General features: G+C 44.5%; 1 protein-coding gene across 3 annotated transcripts in view; it reads right to left on the bottom strand.

Annotated features, from left to right (window-relative positions):
- COBL (cordon-bleu WH2 repeat protein) overlaps positions 1-23,222 on the bottom strand; it is a 280,931-nt gene that overhangs the window by 24,050 nt on the left and 233,659 nt on the right. For all 3 annotated transcript variants that reach the window (XM_057733147.1, XM_057733148.1, XM_057733149.1), the window contains one exon: positions 8,358-8,667. In XM_057733147.1, the coding sequence (XP_057589130.1) occupies positions 8,358-8,667 (310 nt within the window). The remainder of the gene's footprint in view (positions 1-8,357; positions 8,668-23,222) is intronic.

Genomic DNA, 23,222 nt, shown 5'->3' with positions numbered 1-23,222 from the left:
ACATATACAGTTGATGACAGTCATATGTGCTTAACTTCCTCATTGCATGTACAAATGGTCAGGTATTTACAAAGTTTCAAAGTTCTAGAGCAACAGGGTCCAATGGAAATGTAATAGGAGCTACATGTGTAATTTAAAAATCTTCTTGTAGTCATATTAAAAAGGTAAAAAGTAATAAGCAAGATTACTTTTCATTAAATACTTCATTTACTTAGCTTTAATTAGTATACTTTAACCCAACATTTAACCCAAATTGGTATCAGCATTTCCACATGTAATTAATATAAAAAGTTCACTTATTCATATGTTTAGTGCATATTTCATACCTATCGCACATCTCAGTTTGGGCTGGCCACTTGGTGGGCTCAGTAGCCAAAGTTGGTTGGTGTATACTGTACCCACCGCATAGTTCTCCAAGGTCTTAAATGTTTTTAAGTGCTCCTTTGTTAGTATAGTTATAAAGTTTCAGGGTTCTGAAAGGTAGTAAATATTTCTAAATGCTCTTGTGGGCACAAAGTTTCTGTAGTTACAAAATTGCAGGGTTCTAGAAGGCATAAACTACTTCTAAATGTTTCTGTGGTCACAAAGTTCTCATAGTTACAAAATTTCAGGGTCTAGAATGTATAAAATGTTTCTAAATGCTGCTAGACACACAAAGTTCCTTCCTATAGCTACAAAGTTGCAGAGTCCTAGAAGGTATAAAACATCTCTAAATGCTCCTGGGTCATAGAGCTCCTCTAGTTTCAAAGTTCTAGGGCTGCAAAGCCAGATCCGGAGCCCCTCTCCAGTTCCTCCACCTACGACCCACGCATTCTCAGTTCCATAAATGTCTTGAAACCATCAGCCCTTCAGATAATGGCACAGTTTCTCACTTCCACAGCCCTCACGTCCACCCCTCACAGACAGGTCAGGGCTGAGAAGGAACTTACGGGTTGTCAGGCGGAGGGTGGGCCGGCAGTGGACAAGACAGGGAGACGCCCTTCCCCTGGAGAAGCTACGGTTTCTGTCTTTTGAGACTGCACCTGATTTCAGTGTGATCCTACTCTTAAAAAACAGAGCCTGTAACCCACATATCCAATTGTTCATTTCTGCAGAACTAATGTTCCTAAAAGGGACCCCAAGACCGAGAGCTTCACAATATTGATACAAGATAGATAAGTTGCCTGATTACAGCAAGATTGCCTTCAGGATTCAAGAATTTAGGAATAATGCCAGTCCCTCCTTCATCTATCTATCTGTACACAAATATGAGTGTGTGTTCTTTTCAGACAAAGATGTTATAGATAGTTTAATGAGGCAGATGGTCAGAGACAGACACAGGCTATAAGGATTTCCAACAAATCAAGTTTCTATCCTTCCTCAGGCAGTTTTAAATAAAAACATCAACAATAATAACAATAACACTAACCATCAATTTGTTTTTATATTTAAAGCATACAAGTTGATATTTTTTTCTTATTAGTAATGTATGTATGGCAATCCCAGTCTCCCAATTCATCCCCCCCACCCCACTTTCCCCACTTGGTGTCCGTATATTTGTTCTCTACATCTGTGTCTCTATTTCTGCCTTGCAAACTGGTTGATTTGCACCATTTTTCTATATTCTGCATCTATGTTAATATACAATATCTATTTTTCTCTTTCTGACTCACTTCACTCTGTATGACAGTCTCTAGGTCCATCCATGACTCTACGAATGTCCCAATTTTGTTCCCTTTTACAGCTGAGGAGTAGTCCATTGTGTATAGGGACCGCATCTTCTTTACACACTCATCTGTTAATGGGCATTGAGGTTGCTTCCACGTCCAGCCATCAATTTTTAAAGGCACAATTCTAAGGGGTGGAATTGCAGACCCCGATTGTACTGACAAGAAAATGGAAGCAAGAGGTCAATCCCCCAAACTGCAATGAGGTATCACCTCACACGATTCAGAATGGCCATCATCAAAAAGTCTACAAATAACAAATGCTGGAGAGGGTGTGGTGAAAAGGCAACCCTCCTACACTGTTGGTGAGAATGTAAATTGGTGCAGCCACTGTGGAAAACAGTATGGAGGTCCTTAAAAAACTAAAAATAGAGTTACCATATAATCCTGCAATCCCACTCCTGGGCATATACCCAGAGAAAAACATGATTTGAAAAGATACATACACCCCAATGTTCATAGCAGCACTGCTCACAATAGCTAAGATTTGGAAGCAACCTAAATGCCCATCGACAGATGAATGGATAAAGAAGGTGTGGTCCACATATACAATGGAATATTATTTAGCCATAAAAAGAAGGAAATAATGCCAGTTGCAGCAACATGGATGGATGTAGAGATTATCATGCTAAGTGAAGTAAGTCAGACAAAGACAAATATCTCATGATACTGCTTTTATGTGGAATCTAAGGGGAAAAAAAAGAATGATATAAATGAACTTATATACAAAACAGAAATAGACTCACAGACATAGAAAACAAACTTATGGTCACCAAGATGGGTGGGGGAGGGATAAATTAGGAGTTTGGGATTAAGATACACACAACTACATTTAAAATAGACAACCAACAAGGACCTACTGTATAGAGCAGAGAACTATACTCAATATTTTGTAATAGTGTATAAGAGAAAAGAATCTGAAAAAGAATATATATATATTCATATATATATATATATATATATATATATATATATATATATATATAATATGAATCACTTTGCTGTATACCTGAAACTAACATAACATTGTAAATCAACTATACTTCAATTTAAAAATAAGAAGTGACAGGTCAAGTCATTGGCCCAGGGCACTGTCACCAGCAATGGGCAGACATGACTCCAGGCAATCTGACCATGGACTTTTTAGTCTTCACTTCAAGTTGCTCTTCAAGTATTAGGAGAGTTGGCCTGTGTCATACACGAAGGAAAGATGCAGCTGGGAGGAGACCTTTTGTGGGTGAGACAGCTCCCACCCAGGGCAGGGCTGTGCAGAGGCCACTCCTAGATGTCCCCATGATGAGGGGTAATCAACATACAGGCCGAATTCTTCCTGAAGGAGATTATTTACTGGGTGTTCCGCATTTAGAGGAAGACTCTGGGAATTTGATGTCCCACTTACAGGGTCAAGTTTGAATCGAGGGCATAGGCGTATTTTGCAATGAAAATTATAATTGGATCCAACTCAATGATTTGATGGAAAATATACCATTTTTAGATCACAGCACACAAAGCATACTTCAGTCATTCCCAAGCCTTCACACTTGCTCTCTTTAGAAGACCTGTATTTATCCTTGAGACTTTTCAATTCAAAATCTTGGCTGCTGGGGCGTTAGATGGAGTCCAGCCAGTGTTGCCCTCAAGGAAGCGGGAGTCACAGCAGCAAGGAGAAGAGCCTCCAAGTTCAAGTGCATGAATAGAAAACTTGCACTTTTCCACTGGACCGAGTAGTTTAAGAAAAATGCTTTCAGCTGAGGCCAACATGACAGGCTCTCTCTGGACAGGCAGCAGGAGCTCTGGAGCAAACAGTCCTTGCCTCCAACCTGTCAAAGTGGGACTCCAGGCAATCCCAGCTAAAGAAGTCTGGATGACTTTGCTATCTGCAAAAAGCAGATGGCAGAGAGAGGAGAAACAGCCCAGCAAACTAGGACTTTATAGACCTTGCAAACTGGGGTCTTTGCAGGTCACAAAGTTTCTTCCATTGTTCCCTCCAATACTTAATGAATCCCTTACTATCAGAGGGGTGGCAATAGTACAGGGCACCCCAGCAAAGTTGAAAACCACAAACACTCCCTATTTCCCTTGGGGACTGGCCCCATAGTGCAGATTCAGCAAGTTGAGGGTGTCTGAGATGGCTGGGGACAGCTTTGCCATCCATCAGAACCCATGCCCCATTTGGAGAGACCCAGCCTTGCTGGTCACGGCAAAGGGTAACGTCTGCTTCCTGAGCTTCTGAGGTCTGGCATTCCAAGGATGGAGAGGCCTTGCTGTCACAGTCAGGCCCTGGATCATCACAGGAAGAACACCCCTCCTGGGAATACAAACGCCACCTTCGGATGAGCTGCAGAATCCAGGTGTCAGAACCATGCCGGGCAGAGCCAGGAGGTGGATTCAGGGACCAGCAGTAGGCACCGAGATCAGGGGTGCTGTCCCCTTCAAGAGGACTCCTTTTCTAAAGGTGGTCCAAGGGCACCCATCTCAGGGGCTCAGGAAGGGAAGAGCTGGCAGGTTGAGCAAGTACACATCAGCCCCCGTCGCCTGGCCTGTCCTCTTCTGGGAGCGCGGGGTGTCAGAAACTGTGTTCTTTGTTACTGCTTCTCTCAATCACTGAACACATGTGCTTCCGGGCAGTGTTCTGACACAGGGCCCTTTCTAAGTGGCTGAGGTCAAGGCCACACCTCCGTGAACAGTGGTGCACAGTCCCCTCCAGTACTTAATGAATTCCCAAGCATCAGAGAGGTGGCCGTTTCAGCTTGATTCAGGGCTGCTAACCCCCAAGCGTGGGTTCTCATCTCATTGAAATTGATCCCTGGCCAGTCTGGACACCTGAAGTCATCTGCTCCATTGTGGATCACACAAGTTTTGCAGACTTGCAGCCCTTGCACTCTGACCCAACCCCACCCACCCCCTTTAGCTGTCAGTGCCTTTTTGCTGCCCCGGCTCTCAGCACCTTCTTCTGTGGACAGGACCACAGAGCACATCACTGGGATGCACCATGCTCATCAGGGCGGTGTGTTCTCTCTCTATCCACATATCTGAGGTGTGTATTGGTAAATGCTGTAAATGTGACAGTGCAGAAGGGTGAGGACATTGGACAGCATCTCCCAAATGGTGCTCCGCAGAACACTCATCTTAAAGGAGGCAGAGCAGAGGGGAACATTTAGATAGGCTGCCTTGTTGCAGAATTTGTAAGATACTTTACACTCTCTTCTTCTAAGAGAAGCATATAGAATGTCCCAAATTTACTGTGAAGAGATACCTTTCAAGAGATATATCCCAGGAAATACCTGAGTAATTGCAGCAATTCCAAAGTTGCCAAATGAGTGAGCAGAGGAGGACGGGCCAAGGCATGAAATCCTCAGCGGAGCGCACATCTGGGACTGGCCCGCCCGCATGCAGAGAGTGTTTTGTTTGGCCCTGAATGTGTGAATCTGTTGCCAAGATTTAAAATTTGGGGGGCCTCACATAAAAATAGATTTCTGGCTTCTCTTCCAACACCAGCCACACTGGGTGTGTATCTCTCAGGGCAACAACTGTAAGGAAGCCATGGGGCTGCGCTCTTCAGAGAAAACTTGTGTTTTCCCCACGCTCTGTGGCCTCTGAGTTTGTAACCCCTGCTTTGCACAGTAGGCATGGCTTTCAGATAATCCTGACATTTACTGAATTTATGTATCTGCACATAAAGATGTGATATCCTATGCTGAAGCCTCTGAGTATTTCTAAGTTGTGAATGGAGATAACTCTTGTTTAAAAAAAAAATACTACAGATACTCCATGAAAAATCACGGGCAGAGAGTTGATCCCAGTGCTGAGGCCAATAATGGAACAGCACAGACAGGGCTGAGGGGCTCAGAGATCATCTTCATCTGCATCTGACTCCTGAGCTGAGCAAAGTCCCCAAACAGGCAAGTGAAGCATCATGAAAATTCATGGTGCTCTGGTTCCTAAACTAACAGTGGTGATTTAGTCAATGGGTCCCACCCAATGGCTATTCAATAGGCACTGAGCATGGGCACAGGCAGCCAGCAGCTCCCACCCCTGTGACACGTAGGAGGCGTTATCTGCACAGGTGTAAGTGACACTCGAGGCTCAGCAAAGGCCAAGCAACTCGTCGGTGGTGGTGGGATTCCACGTGGGTCTGTCAGGATCCAGACCCCCCTTTCTTCCCTCCACACTGCTCTCAAATTCAGTGGTACCCCAGGGATGAGGGCAGAAGAACACGACCTGCCCCCTGTTTGGTTAAAGTGTCAAGTTCCAAAGACCCTGTGATTATCCTGGCTGTGGCCACAGACAACATTAACACATTTGAACAGAAGGCAGCAAGATTTTACATATGATCAACATCAGCAAAGTCCGCTAGGAGCATCCCTGGAGCACTGAGGTAACACGTCTGATTAGTTTCGGATGTAGGGCTCAGGGTGTACAATCCCCACGCAAACCAACCAAACAGATCTGAGGATTACTGTGAAGCTACTTGCCTTTATGTTTAGGTGGACTGTGAAGGAAATGCCGTTATTTTTTTTTTCTTCAAGCAGGCAACCTCAGCTTAATGCGTCCCGTATGGGGCAGAGGTGAAATGGACCAATTGCCACCTTCTAATTTCCTGTCTAATAAAATATGAACTTGGTCTTGGAATTCTCCTTAACATTGAAGAGCTATACTTGAACCTTATCAGAGGGTGTATACAACCACCTGGGGAAATGCTCGTGATAAACTGTTAGCTAGAAATAAACCAAAATAAAATAGTATTGATACTGCAATTACATTAACCAGACAGAGATTTGTGTGTCCATTTGGACAAAGCTGAAACAAAACATGAAAAATACAAAGGCAGTCATTCATTTTTTTGATCCACTTATGTTTTTTTTTTTAAATATTCTGTTTTGTTTCTATTAATGTTTCTAAAACATTACGTGACTGGTTCTTAAAATTATCTAAAAGGTTAAAAAAAAAAAAGAGATTATCATACTAAGTGAAGTAAGCCAGACAGAGAAAGACAGATATCATATGATACCGCTTATATGTGGACTCTAAAAGAAGAAAAAAAAAAAAAAGATATAAATGAACTTATTTCCAAAACAGAAAGAGACTTACATAGAAAACAAATTTACGGTTACCAAAGGGGAAAGGGGGTGTGGGGGGGAGGGACAAATTAGGAGTTTGGGACTAACATACACACACTACTATGTAAAAAATAGGTAAACAACAAGGACCTACTGTTGTTGTAGCACAGGGAAATCACAATAGTTTGTAATAACCTATAAGGGAAAAGAATCTGAAAAAGAATAGATACACATATAAACGAATCACTGTGCTGTACACCTGAAACTAACATGATATTGTAAATCAACTATACTTCAACAACAACAACAAAAAGAAGGATGGGCTGCTGAGAATTAACCTGCCTTTCTATATAAGGATGAAGAAAGGAATTATGACTGGGTGCTGCTGGTGCAGACAGATTAACCGGTCTTGGAAAGGAGTGCAAGAAACAGACTGATGTGTATATGGAAACTTGATAGAGGACCAGCGTGGAACTAGGAACCAGTGGGAAAAATAGATTCCTTCTTCACACCACATCTGAAAATAAACTCCAGGTAGACGAGGAGCCCAAATGTGAGAAAGCAACACTAAAACCTCTACAAGAAATTCAGACAATTTTCAGTCCTTTGGTGTATGAGAAGGACCTCTCAAATACTCAAATATCATATACATTCTGGAGAAAAAGGACAAATTCAGCAATATTCAAATCAAAAAGCAATTTTTATACAACGAAATAGGACAAAGTTAAATTCAAGTCACAGTCTTAGAGACTCTTTGTGTGTAAATAACTGACTAAAGAGAAATTAATGATTAAAAAAAAGTAACATCCCAATTCAAAAAAAACAAAAAAAAACAAAAACCCACGAAGACTGTGAAAACACAATTCATAGAAGAGGAAACTGAGTTGGTAATATGCACATGACAAGATGCTCGTCCTTACTAGTCAGAGAATTGTATCTTAAAGCCACTCAAAATGCACCTATGTGCACTTGGCACCTATATGACCACAACACTTAAGACGCCCAGAATCCACGTGATGGTGTGGGTGTGGCGTGGCAGGCCACTAGAGACCGCTGGAGGGTGTGGACACCAGATCACCATTTTGGAGAGCAATCTGCCAATATTCCAAAAAGTTGAAGGTGCGTCTTCTCTGAAGGTCTAATAATTTCTCTTCTAGAAAACTCTACATATAAACAGAGACCCATGTATACCTTGCTCATAGATTCCAGTGGTGAAAAACACCAGAACCACCTAAGTGTCCATTCATTAAGTAATAGATAAGGAAGTGAACTAACAAGACATATATCATCAGTGATAAATCTTAAACACATGATGCTGAGTGGAAAACTACACCCGGAGTATGGTACCATTTATATAAAGGGTACAAATGAACAAGCCAATACTATGTATTATGTATAAATACCTGCGTAGCTAGAAAGAGCATGAAGACAGAACTATGGACAACAAATCGCCAATCAGGGTGCAGTGACCACTGCGAGGGCGCCTTGCACAGTTGATTCCTAACAAGTAGTGGTTGGGTCACTGGGACAGAAGACCTCCATCCTTTGAGACTAGGACAGACCATCCCTTCCCAGCTGTCCCACGACTCACCTTGGGTGCCAGTTCCCAGGGCTGCCCCTCTCCCACGAGGAGCTCTTCTGGGGGCCCAGTTCCGGGGTCCCAGCCAGGTCCTGGTCACTGCAGTCTTCCTGGTCTGTGGCCCACTTGTCTTTGGATTTGGTGCTGTCGTGTTGAGAATCCAGGGACACGATGTCCGAGGGGGAGCTCATGACTCCCGAGTCCTCGGTTGTGTCCTCCGAGGCGAAGCAGCTGCCTACAGACACGGTCTCCTCGGCCTCCGACGGCAGTGGCAGGACCCCGTCCACCCTGCAGGGACCGCTGGGCCCCAGGGGCAGGCTCACTGGACGAGACACACAAGGGCAGGTCAGCTAACGCTTGAGTGAGGTCCCCACTGCCTGGCTCCCTTGAAATCTGGAATTTGGGGGGCTAGGGAGACCCATTACACACACCACCTCCCTCTGGACACACTTCCACTTGGAAGGAGCCACGTGCCTACGTGATTGACAGCAGCATGTTCCCTCAAAAATCAGCACATTTTGGAATTGTTATCCTGTATGTGACTAAGAACAAACACATTAAAAAATTCAGACTAATGACATAATGAATGCAATTGTTTCTAATCTGATCCTCGGTTTAACAGAAGTTGTTCGAAAATGAGTTCTTTGGAAGAAACAGGGGTTTTCAAAATACAAACAAACTTCGAAATAACTAATCTTGTTCGGGAACTTCTAACAAATATTCCCCAGGAACATGTGTGATTTGGCTTAAAATATTAACGACACTCTTTGTCAGTGTCTGGTTCTCCCTTTATTTTTACACGTGAGACAGTAAGGTCTGGTTTAAGTAAGATATGCTCTTAGAAGAGAACTCGCAAGTGGAATGTAAAAGGATTGGAATAAAAGTGTCCTTGGTTGAGGTTCTGGCCCCTGAGTGCTGAATGTGATTTAGGGCAGCAGGAGGGATACCACGTACAGAGTTGTAACTCACTGTGGAGGCCCGCATTCTTTCCATTAAACTCTAATGGTGACGATGGGGCACTGCAGCCACTCGGCACGTCTGTCCAGCTATTCCAAGGGACAGGAAATGTAAGGGGAGTGCGGGTACCATTTTTCTCCTGCTGAGCTTCGAGGTGGTCTAAGACCACCAAAAGTGCCACGCTTGGAGGAGAATCCTCATAATGTTGAGATGGGAGGACCGGCCGCAGACCAGTGGTCTTTTTTTTTTTTTTTTTAATTGAATGTAGAAATAGATTTAAAACCTCAAGACATATGACCAGGACTTATGGTCACCCAGGAAATCAGGATTGTGTTGCGCTGTTGTTTCAGCGTGTTTGGTTTGAAAAGCATTCTTTCAATAAGTAAATTGCTGGATGCCTGAAATGAATAAAGGCCACACACATGCCAGCTGCAAACTCCACAGACCCGTGCTTGGACAGACAAGTCACATCATAATCACACTGGACACCACCGATATTTTAACTAGATAGCAGACTAGAGACAGAATTAACGAAACCAAAACAGCACCAAGGAGAAACTTCCTTGAGGTGTTGGTTTCTTTGAGATCCCAAACAGTAAAATAAAAGAACGAGATTAAACAACAACAACAACAAAACAACAACAACAGACATTTCACAAAAGAGCTCACAAATAAAGATCAGAAACAAGGGAGGGATTGTTTAGAGAAGCAAAGGCATAAGATGTATCTGAATGCAGTGAATGCTTCTGAACAATGACCTCTTTCTTCTAGCTTTCTTCCTGGCTTTTGTTGCAAGACTCTTAATTAGAGGGCAAATACGGAGAAGAAACACTGCCTACGAATTAATACCACCCAAGCCTTTCCTGCCATGGGTCTGCTGAGAAGCTGTCACACCTCGGATGCTGTGTGCCGGCCGCTTGGTCCACACAGCTGGCCACTCTGCCCGAGATGTCATTCCGGAACCCTCCTGCCGACTCCACTCAGAGCGGCTCCCCTGCCCAGCCTTCAAGGGCAGCCCCAGTGGCCGAGCAGACCCTGGTTTCCTGCCTTCTCTTCTGTCACCATCACTGAACAAGTAGGTCAATCCAACTAACAGTTTTTCTTCTCTGTAGCATAGAAACAGCATAAACAGTGAAAGAGCATACTGGTTTTCAGGCCACGGAGACCTGGGTTCAAATCCCAGCAGAGCAGGTGATTGACTGCCTGGGGCAGGTCCCTGGACCCTCTGTTTCATTTTTGTCTGGGAGGTGGGGTGCTCCATGGCCCACAGGACTGCAGCAAGGACTAAATGTGATGCCAGCCCACAGCGGGATGCCCTGGGCATGTCTCCACTGCAGGGTGGGTGCCAGGATGGGAAGGGCCCTATGACTGGACCTAGAGGCCACAGGCAGGTCTCCAATCCAAGAGTCCTGGCTCTCTGATGACTCACAGTTCATGAGCAGACACACACACCAAGACCGACAATGCCATGTGGTGATGCCAATGCCAGGTGTGTTTGCGCAGATAGAGGGGTAGGCTGGTCAGAGGGAGGTCTTAGCACAGAGCAGGTACTGAATAAGTGCTCAGTCCAGCCCTGCCCCACCACCCCCTCCAGCAGGCATCACTCAAGTGTGAAGTGACCTCAAAAGACCTGCTCCTTGAAGGAGGACACTCAGCTGACCCCTCAGGGTGACACTAGGACCACCAGCTACTAGCAGTTTTCTGGGCACTTGTGCGCCCTGGAAACTCAGAAGACATCTGTGGTAGAGAGAGGATTCCAAGCCTGCCCCTTTTGATCTGGGTATAAGATCAAGGATTTTTGGGCCTGTTTTACATCTTCAGAAGTTTTGAGGCAAAAAAAGTTGCAAGTCACTGCTCTAAATCCAGCCGATGGCAAACGCTTGGTCAGTAAGCAGTGAGAAGTCTCTACCCAGTGTGGACATGTTAAACCACTTAAAAATGCACAGTGAAGAGTGTGAGTGCCAGAGCTTGCCTCTCACCCAGGTGCATTCTCCATTTCTGGAGGATGACCTTCCCTAGGGCCCAGGGTGCTTCATCCTTGAACCCAATGGACAGGTGTTCAGTGAGGGTCCACACAGGTACCTGGTCCAGGGCCCGGAGCTGGTGCTGGGCACTGGGAGAGGGGGGCCTGCTGGTGTGCAGTAAGAACGGTCACACAGGATCAGAAGAGCAGCCGCATAAATTCCAGAGGGAGAAGGAACAGGGGTGCAATGCCATCTGTGACCAGGGGTGTGTGGTAAGTACCAGGGAAGGCAAGAAGGAGGGAGGGTGGAAGGATGCTTAGAGCACTAGGCAGGTCTGCCAGCCAGTAAGAGAGATGAGCTTGTGCAAAGGCCCAAGACACCTGTGAACCACTTCCAGGGGAGCTGTCAAGACAGCGTGGATTTAAAGATCAGAACGGACATCCCCGTGGGGCTCTGAACCTAGGTCTGTGCTAGTCTGTTAATTTTCAGGCCGTGTCTGATTCTCTCGGCAGTCTGCGCTGTCAGCCAGAGAATCTTTCCTTGGATAAGACATCCCCATCTCACTCCCCTGCTCCCTTATCCTTTCTCCTTTCGGATGGTTCCTATTATTAACCTCATGAGCTATAACATATTTTGACTATTTCTGTTTGAGATGATGGGGCAGGAGATTGTTTTTCTTTTATCGATTCTAAACAGAAGCCTAAGACACAAAAGGAAAACTTGGAGCTGCTGGGCCCAGGTCTTGTCCTCCAGATTCTTCTGTGCAGCCCACTTCCCAGGCTCACTCAGCCCCCGAGGGTTCCACCAAGCCAGTGGTCCAGGGACCAGCCTGAATCCCACATTCCAGCCCAATTTCTGTTTAGAACTTTGAATAACCCTTTCCCCTTTCTGTAAAATAAGCATGAAATCCCTTCTAGATCTAGAATTCTATCCTTCTTAGAAATTCCAAATCAAAAGAGAAGATGTAAACATTCTTTTGACAGTTGACTGGTGACTAATTAGGAATCTTAAAAGAAATACAGCATGGCCTTTTTCCTCTCTGCTATTTCCCGTCACCCCTAAAAGTAAGTTGCTCTTTTTGACTTGATTAATGCTTTGGCAAGTTTGCTCTTCTCTTAAGGTGTGAACAACCTTTTTGAACTAAAAAGTTATTATTGCAGGAGTTTTGCAAATGTGGAAAAACACAATCTGTCTTTAGCAGATGCCAAACATAAATTTATGATTAAATTCTCTTCCAAATAAATAGCCACAGAGCCCCAGTCCAGAATATTAACGCTTCCATTGTTCTCCACCTGAATTACATAACCCCACGGCTCAAATGCCATTAGAGCTAAATGAGAGCCTTGGAAAATTCTCAAGCTTGGGCGTAAAGCAGAAAGAAGCAGAAAGTGCTAACTTAAGGCTACTAATTCCTCGAGTTGAACACAATCATCTCAGTTTGGCACGAGTTCCACTGAGTTTTTCTTCTACAAAGTCACCAAAGAAAATTTCGAACGCCAAATGTACATATCTTCCGGGTACTTTTGTAATGGATTCATTTTTATTATTTTATTAAATGCAAATGAAAGATCTTGTATCCTACAATATTGCTTATTTGCCGGTCATTAGGAAAGGAGATTTGTCAAAAGTCAGCTTCACCAGGTTTATCCGCCCAGAGAAAACATCTCAGTGAAAGACTAACCTCTTCCTCACCTCATCCTGATGCCTCTGGTTTCCTTTCTCAAGGCAACAAGCCATGCTTGCGTCCTCCATCTCCACCCACCTTGACCTCATTCCCTTTGGTCTATGCATTGGGAATAAAGGGGAAAATAAGGTAGCTACAGGAAAGGTGCTTCTGAACTGATGGTGCAAACTGACATGATGTATGTCAATAATTTTTGTCAGATACACCCCCAAATAATTTTGAACCAGGTGTCCCCTCCGACATTTTACCTGACATCTGAAACTTTCCATCACGAGTTCAACTAGTTACAATGGATGCAATTTCATTGTAATTATTAATATTTAAAAATAAATCTGTTTCATCATTTTACATAATGTAATAAAAGGCATCTGAACATAATAGTGTACTGATGTCCAGAACCGTGCATGTAAAAAAGGAGTGAGCAGTTCTCCTTGTAACAGGCAGCGTTCTAGAGCACGGGCTCTTCTTTCTTGAACTTCTCCACTCCCCCCACCCCAGAATCTCATCTCATCCTCACCAAATGTACTTTGCGCTTGAGAGCTTTTCTACTGATTAAATTTTCATTGTTATTTCCTCTCACAATAACAAAGCAATGTTAAATTTTTTCTCCAAGTAGCTGTCGTCATGATCATTAATAGGAAAGAGCCAATAAAATTGCACAAATATTTTAGAAATGTTGACATTTCTTAAACAAAAAGGTAAAATATCATTAGACATGCACCTCATAATTACTTAGATGAGGCTTTTTACAAAGAAGCCACTGGATTACTGATCGCTAGAGGAAGGTAGGGTCTGGCATGAATGTGGTTCACCTTTTTCATTCTTGTCGCTATTAAGCAACTGGGAAGCCTTGTTTGTGTGAGTAAGTAGAGGTGAACGAAGAGTTTTGCTATAGTGACATCACTCAACTCAGTTTTTAAAACTCTTCCTCTGTCACACATCACTTGATTGATTGGTCACAAAGTTTATGTTTAATAATGTAGTAGCCGACAACTTGATTGGATCCTTTGTCCATTTGGTTGGAAAGAAAACTTGGAAACCACCTGATGTTCAAAAGGACTTGTCTGCCTGCTCAGCCCTCTACCAGGAATGCCGTGTATCCTGATGCTTTTTTCAGGCATCAGGATAAGGTCTGCCCACCTCAGGGAACCACCTCCAAGTGAGATTCCTGGGAGATGGGCATTTAGCAAAGGGGGTGCTGGGAGGACCCTGCACGGATGCTGTGAACTCTCAGGCACCTCAGTTCTAGGAAGGAAAATTTACATGTGGACACACAGTGTCTGGATACACATTGCCTTGGAAAGCCTTATGGTCTCCCAGGGGAACACATCCCCAGGTTAAACCCACCAACACACACAGTACAGGTGAGTCAGTTTATGGGCGGGAGGGGAACATGGAGACAGACGTAGGGGCATCCTCCTACTTAGAGGAGACAGAAACTGGACAGTGACCTGGGTTGGGGTGGGTGGAGAAGGACAGTTGGACCAAAGGATGGGCAAAAGCACAGATACACAAGGCTGAACGGGAGACAGCATGTGCTGCAGAGTGGCTGGGCTGTATGGTGTCTCATGTGGTGTACGTGACCGTGTCCGCGTGTGCACATGTCAGGAGGAGGAGGGCTGGGAGGCTGGGTTCAGGACTACTCTTCAGGAGACCCTCTGTCACCAGCATCGTATGACTCTGACCTGACTGGTGGCCCCAATCCTGACCAGCTTCTTTTCCTGTTTTTGATTCTTCAGTTACATTTTCCTCAAAGTGAAGTTTATGTATTTATTCCTCTTCAAAATGAGAGTCTCTTTAGCTGGATGGGTACCACTTAGCATTTTATATTTGGAAAAGAATATTAAAAAAATATATATATGTATGTATAACTGAATCACTTTGCTGTACAGCAGAAATGAACACAATATTATAAATCAACTACACTTCAATAAAAAAACATTATATAAAAAGCCACATTTTATATTAATGTTCTCATCCCAAAGCCCTACAGACCTGGGATCTTCAAAGATGCTGCATGATGAAGATAGTTTTGCAGCCAGTTTGCTGCAGAGCAGTATATATACATTATACACACTCTTTTTTTCAAGAAGGCAGGATAATAAAGATCTTGAAAGCATTAATGGATCTAAAATTAACCTGAATCCTTTTAAGAGCCAAGTAATGTACTCTTGACCTCAATCAACCTGTATTTCTCCAAAGCCTGAACCATAACCCTAATCCTAGAATCCTAACGTGCCTGTTAGAGACACAGAAAATCCCACTTGTTCCCGTGTGAAGACAGGGCTGACCTCCGATAGCTGCTCTTTGAAAACATAAATAGGAAACAGCTGCTGCTTCTGTCTGTCTGCACTGCCCGCCCCTTGTTTGTGCTGCCTGAGTCCCTCCTTCCTGTAGCTAACCTAGTCTCAACAGCTGGGCGAGTCTAACTGCCCCCTCACTACGCCTGGCCGCAGGGCGTGGATGTGAGATGAACCCAAACCTGGCCAATCAGAATCATGCTCCAAAGATGAGCACGTGCCCTAAGCTGGACCAATCAAGGCCCTTCTTGGGACCTTCCAGCCAGAGACACTGGGCAGGTGGTTTCATTGAGCTGGAACCCATGGAGTGGGAGGGGTCCTGGATAAACCAGAGTCATCTGGACCAGCCCGTGGTGAGGGCAGGCTTGTCCACAGACAGAGAGGAGCATGGATCTAAGACAGCACTCAGGCTTGGGGACCCCACCATGTCCGTAATAAGGATTCATCTCTTAAAATTCCCAGTTATAAGAGCAAAAATAAAAAATCCCACAAAACCCATTTCTTTGTAACTAGTTCAATACATGTTTCTTGGAATTAAAGTCCTGTCTAATGGAGAACAGACTTGTGGACACAGTGGGGGAAGGGGAGGCTGGGACGTAGTGAGAGAGTAGCACTGACATACATAGATCACCATGTGTAAGATAGATGGCTAGTGGGAAGCTGCTGCAGAGCACAGGGAGATCAGCTCGGTGCTCTGTGATGACCTAGAGGGGTGGGATGGGGAGGGTGGCAGGGAGGCTCAAAAGGGAGGGGATATAGGTATACTTACCGCTGATTCACTTTGTTGTACAGCAGAAACTACACAACATTGTAAAGCAATTATAATCCAATAAAGATGTAAAAATAAAAGGCTTGTCTAATAAATGTCTAAGTTGCCCTGATTTTTGCGTGAAGTGCACATACGGACACACACAGTTTCATATCATGGCGCTTCCATTATAGGAACTTTAATTTTAAAAATATATTAAATGTGTCAACTGCATATCATGTTTCCCTTTCTTGGATTTATTTTCCATTATTTGGATTGCACATTTGAGTAATTCCATGCTCAGAATAATCTGGTTTAGAATCTAGTTTACTGTCTAAGCTTTCTTGTGTCTGAAGGTTATCTTCATTTAATCAGTATGGCTAAAATGAAGTAAGATTTATATTCAAATCCACCTTCCTCAAGACTGAATTCTCATTCGGCATCCTGCCTCACAGATGAGACCCCAAACACTAGTGTGACTCTTTCCAACGATATATAACCTTATTCCTAGAAGCTAGTAAGATTTTCCTCTTTACGGATATCAAGAATTTCACCAAAATGCGTCTACGTGTGTATGTCTCTAAGGACGTGTATTAATTTCCAAGAACTTTTGGATGTTCTTTTTTTCATGTTTCACTACTAGCTTGCTCTTGTTTTACGTATGTAACAATCTGTTAAAATTTTCTGAAGCAGTAACAACATGTACTTATTTTAAAGTTCTACTCTATTGCCTGAATTTTAGCTCTATTTCCTTCCGAGTTAGTTCCTCTGATCAGTTTGTGCGCCTTCTTTCACACATTGAAAAAAAAAATTGTTTAGTGATTCTTGACTGTTTTCCTGTGCTAACCAATAGCGTCAGTCATGTTAGGAACTAGATTTCTTTTGCCCCTGTGACCATCACTGCTGCCTTAGGAGAGAGCAGAAAGGCTTGGAGCGGACTGGGCTGAGCAGAGTCCCACCGGGCGGAGAGGGAAGCCACTTTCTGGGGAGGACTCCATCTGGAGGGGGTAGTCAGTTTCTCTCCGCAGCCACAACGCTGGCTTTGGTTGATGGTTCTTAGACTCAGTTCCGCTATATTGAAATGGAAGTTTCATTTTATTTTCATGTGCCTGTGTTAGCAAATAGCTAAAAAGAACTCCTCCACCATGCCGATGTCACGGCTTTAAGAGCAGCCTGAGATATTAGACCACTGGCTAGCAACTATCAGATAAACAGTTCAACCTTGATATTTGAAACATATGATGATAGTTGGGTTTTGACATTCTGCAATGTTCAAATGGATAATATTTACCTAATTCCTTATTTATCTACTGTCCTCTGCAGTGTGAAAATCATTATTCCTATTTCGCAAATTATAGAAGAAACTCCAGCCAACAAACGATTTCATCTATCCCTGAGGGTATGTGTTACAGAAGCGTACTTTGCCAGGCCCATAAACAGGATAAGTCCTTTCAAAATCACACAAAATCACATGGTAAGCAAAAGTCAAATCAAGGTTCTTTCACCAAGAAAATGTAAAATGAATCTTGCTAAGAATACCTACATTTATGAGTAAATTTTTTCCATGCTAAAAGATTTTCTTCCGTGTTATATGGAACAAAGCTTGGTTCCATTTGTCCAGAGATTTCAATATATTCCAAAATATTTTTGAGAAAAAGATCCAGTCCTCTCTTCCATATGTATTTCTGGGGCTTCGCCTCTGGGGATCAGGACGGTGGTTTCTGCTGTCAAAAACAAAGCTGATTCTTCAGTCTGCCTCATCAAAACAGAAACCCTGTTTCCAGGTTGTCTAGTATATTAAAGCCTGTGAATTGTCTTCAATCAACAGCTCAGAAGAGGTGACATTCAGGGACCTGCCAAGTTGCCAAGTTGAATCAACTGCGATTCAGGTCTGGCATGGAACACAGGTGAGTCACCTGCCTTCTGAGACAGGAAATCTAAGAAACACATCGTCTGTTTCTCTGCTGGTTTCTCCCAAGTTCTATCCCTTTCTCAGTAGAACTCCAGAGAGCAAAATACGTGGCCCACTTTTGCTTAGTTTTTGGTAATGCACTCTTCAGCCATTGTTACTGATCTAAAGTTGACGTGAAAATGACCAAATGAAGGAAATTTTTGCATCTTATGCAAAACTGCTGTTGGAGATATTATCTACCACAGTACTCAGTGTCATTTATTAAAGCATCAACTTTCATTTGTCCTAAAATTTAGGCCTTCCTTTTCCCCCTTTTGATTAAATGAATGCCTGCTATTTGGCCGAGTGTCTGCCTGCCTCACTCCTTTGCCTTGGTACCCAGGAAGGTCAGAAACAAAGTTAGTCTTCTTCAGGACATTCACATGAATCCCTCCCCCACCCCCACCCCAACCATCCTGCTCTTTCCATCACATATATCTCTAAGCTCTCTGGTGATTAGTCTTAACCACTTTAGGAAATAAGGATTTTTAAAATAGCATATATATACATATACACATACACACATATATGTGTACATATGTAAATATACGCTATATACACATATAACTACATAATATAAAGTAGACGATATATTTTTATTATTTTGAACTATTTAAAATAAAAAGTATTGGGGAAGTGGCCAAGATGGTAGAGTACGAAGACCCTGAGCTTGCCTCCCTCCATGGGCCACCAACATTGCAAGCACCTATAGAACAACCTGCAAATTAGCAGAAAAGATCTTCCACAACGAAAGATATAAAGAAGGCACCACAGTGAGATGGGCAGAAGGGGTGGTAATGCAGTAAAGTCAGCACCCACATCCCTGGGTCAGTGACTCACAAATGGGAAGAATATCGCAGCCCAAGGAGGGAAGGTCCGAGCCCCACATGGGGCTCCCCGCCCAGGGATCCTGCAGCAAGACAACCCCCCAGAATGTCTGGCTTTGTTAAAATGGCTTGCCCAGTGACTCCTCTCCCCAAGGAGTTTCTGATTCAGTGGTTCGGGCTTGGGGCTGAGAAGAGCACTTCTCACGTGTTCCCAGGTGATGCTGAAGCCACCAGTCCAGGTTTACACTGGGGTAAGCCCTTCTCCAAACCCCCTGCCGGGGCCACCCATCCAGCTCCCTGTCTTTCTCCCTTGGCTAAGCCGCTGAGAACAGTCTGCACACAAGCCTGTGCATCAGCCCGTCTCCCTCAGATCAAAACTCCTTCATTACTTTGCTCCAAAGACAGTGACTTCTCCAACAAGGGCCCTGGAGTTACTGAACAGAGCGCTCTTTAAACTCACATTCAGTACCTGCATTTTGAGTGTTCTTCTCTTTCTAAACTGTTAGATTCTACTTTCTGTCTCAATGTTCTTCCCATGTCTCCCATTTCATGGGAAGTCACCACAGGATGCCCTCAACAGAGTTAAATGTGACATTGTCCTCAAGAATGCAGAGGAACATAACTACTTGTGGAAACTGTATTAGAATAGTTTCAGAAAGGCAGAGGGAGGAAGTGACACAAAACATCCCAAATGGTTGTAAAATATGCCCAAGGTGAGAAGGAAAGGACTGGCATGGGGGAGGGAGGGGAGCAGGCAGGACTCACAGTCCTGCTTTGAGGCAGGAGGCATCGCACATACAGAGCGCAAGGAGATGGGGTGCAGAGATGCTGGGGAACACGGATGCTAGGCAGCAACGAGACCCAAGGTCACTGTGTCAAAGACTGTTACAGAGCTAGTGGGAGGCACCTCCAAGACTCACCTGGGGAGCCGAGGGCCTTGCGATGATGGAGCGAGAGTCTGAGTCCACAGGGCTGTGGTCCCGGCATCTGCACCTCTGCCCCAAACCCCAGCCCCGCCAGCTTAGCCAGATGGGATGGTTATTTTTGCTTCATTAATTATTTGTATAAATTGCCTGACGTTTGGGACTGACTGAATAGCACAGATGTGAAGATGGCATCTTCAAAATGTCACCTGGATCTGGACTAAAGTATAAAATATTTAAATTAATTTTTAGATTTATATATTTATTTATTATTAGAATACAGTTGATTTACAATGTGCTAGTTTCAGGTTTATAGCAAAGTGATTCAGTTATATATATATATGTGTGTGTGTGAGTGTGTGTTTGTATATATTCTTTTTCATATTTTTTTCCCTTGTAGGTTATTACAAAACATTGAGTAGAGTCCCCTGTGCTATACAGTAGGTCCTTCTTGGTTATCTGTTTTATATATAGCAGTGTGTATAGTTAATCCCAAATTCCTAATTTATCCCTCCCCCTTTGGTAATCATAGGTTTGTTTTGTATGTCGGTGAGTCTGTTTCTGTTTTGTAAATGTTCATTTGTCATTTTTTTAGGTTCCACGTGTGATATCATATTATATCCTCTGTCTGACTTACTTCACTTAGTATGATCATCTCTAGGTCCATCCATGTTGCTGCAAATGGCATTATTTCATTCTTCTTAATGGCCGAGTAATATTCCATTGTATATATGTACCACATCTTCTTTATCCGTTCATCTGTTGATGGACATTGAGGTTGCTTCCATGTCCTGGCTGTTGTAAAAGTGCTGCAATGAACACTGCAGTGCATGTGTCTTTTTGAATTATAGTGTTCTCACGGTGTATGCCCAGCAGTAGGATTGCTGGGTCATGTGGTAGTTCTATTTTTAGTTTTTTAAGGAACCTCCATACTGTTTTCCATAGTGACTATACCAATATTTTTAAATATTGAAAAGACACTCTAATAGGTGTTGGTTTCAAGATACATTCCCTATAAAAATTTCAGCCATCACAAAATGCTAACATGTCACCAAAAGTAAGTAAAAGCTAAATGACTAATAACAACGTTTGTGTGCTGGCTCTTCTGGACATAGATACACACATGTAGCAAAACCACTACCTCAAAGCCACTCAGACACAGTACAGCGAGGGGAGCATACAAATACTGCCAAGCGACACCATGATTCCCCCTGAGAACCTCCTCACCAGAGATCAGCCTCAGAGCCTGTCATTTTAGGAAGCTTGTACAGAATTGTTTCCAGCCTTGTCCAAAGCCAACAGACGACAGCCAGTAAATGAAACGTTTCACACACCGACCACCTGTCTAACACACAATTATGGTGGCCCCAAAATAACTTGACTTTATGGTCCAGAAAGCACACACCTCAGCAAAACCTGCTGGTACCCAGAATAACCTCCCAGGAGATGCCAGGCTCCAGCCTCAGTTTTCTGCATCTGTCCCAGAGTCCAAGTTGTGTGCTGCCCCCTGGGAAGTAAAGCACCTCTTCATCTCCACTCCTGGAAGGATGTATGAGAACCATCATCTCTTATTTAAGGAGCCACCAGGAGGCGGCATGCAGGTCACGTCTGAGGACAGACTTGGCACACACTCAAGGCTCAGCAGGTGAAGCTCCTATGATGAGGTTGTGATATTTTGACCTGCTGTCAGTCTCCAGGCAGATGTAATCATTTGCAGGTGTGGTCTTTCCAAAACTGGCAGGTCTAAAAACAGCCTCCATTGTACGGGGGTTTCAGCAAATGCAGCCTGAACACTTCCCCAAGGATGAATGTGCGGAGGAGCGAGGGGGTCCCCGATGAGGGGGCTCCCAGGAGGGATGCCCAGGAAGCAGATGACGTGGAAATTATTTGCTGATCAAAAAAGCTGCTGGGCGTGGAGGCATGGTAGGACTGGGGGCGGTGTGTCACTGATCCAGCCAAATGGTCCCCAGGTGCCCCTGCATCAGGGTCTGTGGCACCTGCTGCCTGGGACCCCCTTCTCTGGGCCTCTTCTGAGGGATGTGATCGTGGGGACAGCCCTTGGTGTCTTGGTCCCTAAGTGGAAGGCAGGACGCCAGCCCTGCCAGCTGACAGGTGAAGGGGCTCCTGGGATTCCAGTAGGAACTGCATTTCTGGCCCCACAAAATAGCATCCCCTTCGGCCCCTTCCTCTCCTCATTGGCTCACTGGTTTCCCGAGGACAGAATTCCCTAAGGTATCAAACAGACCCTCCTCAGCGCATTTTCTGGGCTGACCCTCTCCAGGGTCAGTGAGAAGTGGAGAGCTAATTCACTTCCCTGTAAGGTGCGAGTTCTTCCAACTTTTTCATCCCTCCAGACTTGGCGACTCTCATCTGCCGGTGCTGGGCACATATTAGGTGATCAGTACATGTATTTTCATTCCGAATTGCTGTCTTCCACTGGGCTGGACAGACACGTTTACATTATAGCTGGAGGGATCTGTGTTCCAGCAGGGCTAAACAGTAAAGAGGACTGAAATAGTCCTGATTTTATAACAAGCCTCATTACTTTTCTCATGCTTTGAAATTGTTCTGAAAAGTAAAACATACATTTAGCAGCAGCCGAATTCATTACTTTAAGTCTACAATTAGCTTCACCAGTGCAGCTCTGTTGGACGGATACAACTGGACCAGCACAGCCAGTGCGGATGTCTGGAGAGGCTCACCCTGGTTTGTCTTTCTGCTCGAGTGCCCATGAGAGGGGCAGGCAGATAAATGCAGGGTCACTGGTGAGGCACAGTGACCTCTGGTGCCTCCTTGAGCCCTCGCTCTGGAATCCTGAGTCTCAGTGTTACCGAGGGGCAACGGCTTAAGTCAGAGCCTTGATATCCAGGCCCTGGGGCTGCCTGCTGAGGCTGGGAGAGAGGCTTCTGGTTAGCACAGGGGTTACGTCACTACACAGGGGTTACCACAGTCACAGCTGGTGGCTGATGGGCCACCATCCCAAGTGCCTCCACTAAATGAGGCCAGAGCAGCCACACCAGCTCAAGTGAACCTGGATGACACTGCAGCCTGTTTACTTCTGGGTTTCATCATCATGGGGAAACACGATCTTTTTCACTTGTCAGCCTTGGGCACAGCTCAGTGTGTCCTGGGAGGCAGCTCTGAGCCTGGCTGGCACCGGGGCTTCCGTCCTGGGGAGGTGGGGCCTGTGCAGGCCTGTCATGTCCTGACTTGGCCGTCCTGAGGGGCCCAGGCCCAGGCTTACCTCCTAGTGAGCCCTGGGTCCCAGCAGAGAGCTCCGGGCACACGTAGAAGTAACCCCAGGGCTGTTCTTATTCACCCTCACCTGCCCAGGCTGTGAGTCACCCAGCAGCTGTTTAAAGACAAGTAGGGAGCATGTGCTCTCCTGCAGAGCCCCCCAACAGGGTAGGGCTCTTCACATGGGCTGAGCCCTTTACTTACGAGCTGGGAAAGGGCACACTATAAGAGGTCTCTTCATTAAGCTTAAAAGATTTTGCACAGCAAAGGAAACCACAGACAAAAC

The sequence above is a fragment of the Hippopotamus amphibius genome, chromosome 4, assembly GCF_030028045.1.
Source record: "Hippopotamus amphibius kiboko isolate mHipAmp2 chromosome 4, mHipAmp2.hap2, whole genome shotgun sequence".
NCBI lineage: Eukaryota > Metazoa > Chordata > Mammalia > Artiodactyla > Hippopotamidae > Hippopotamus > Hippopotamus amphibius.
The sequence above is the reverse complement of the archived record's forward strand: the minus strand, read 5'-3'. Positions and strand labels throughout refer to the sequence as shown.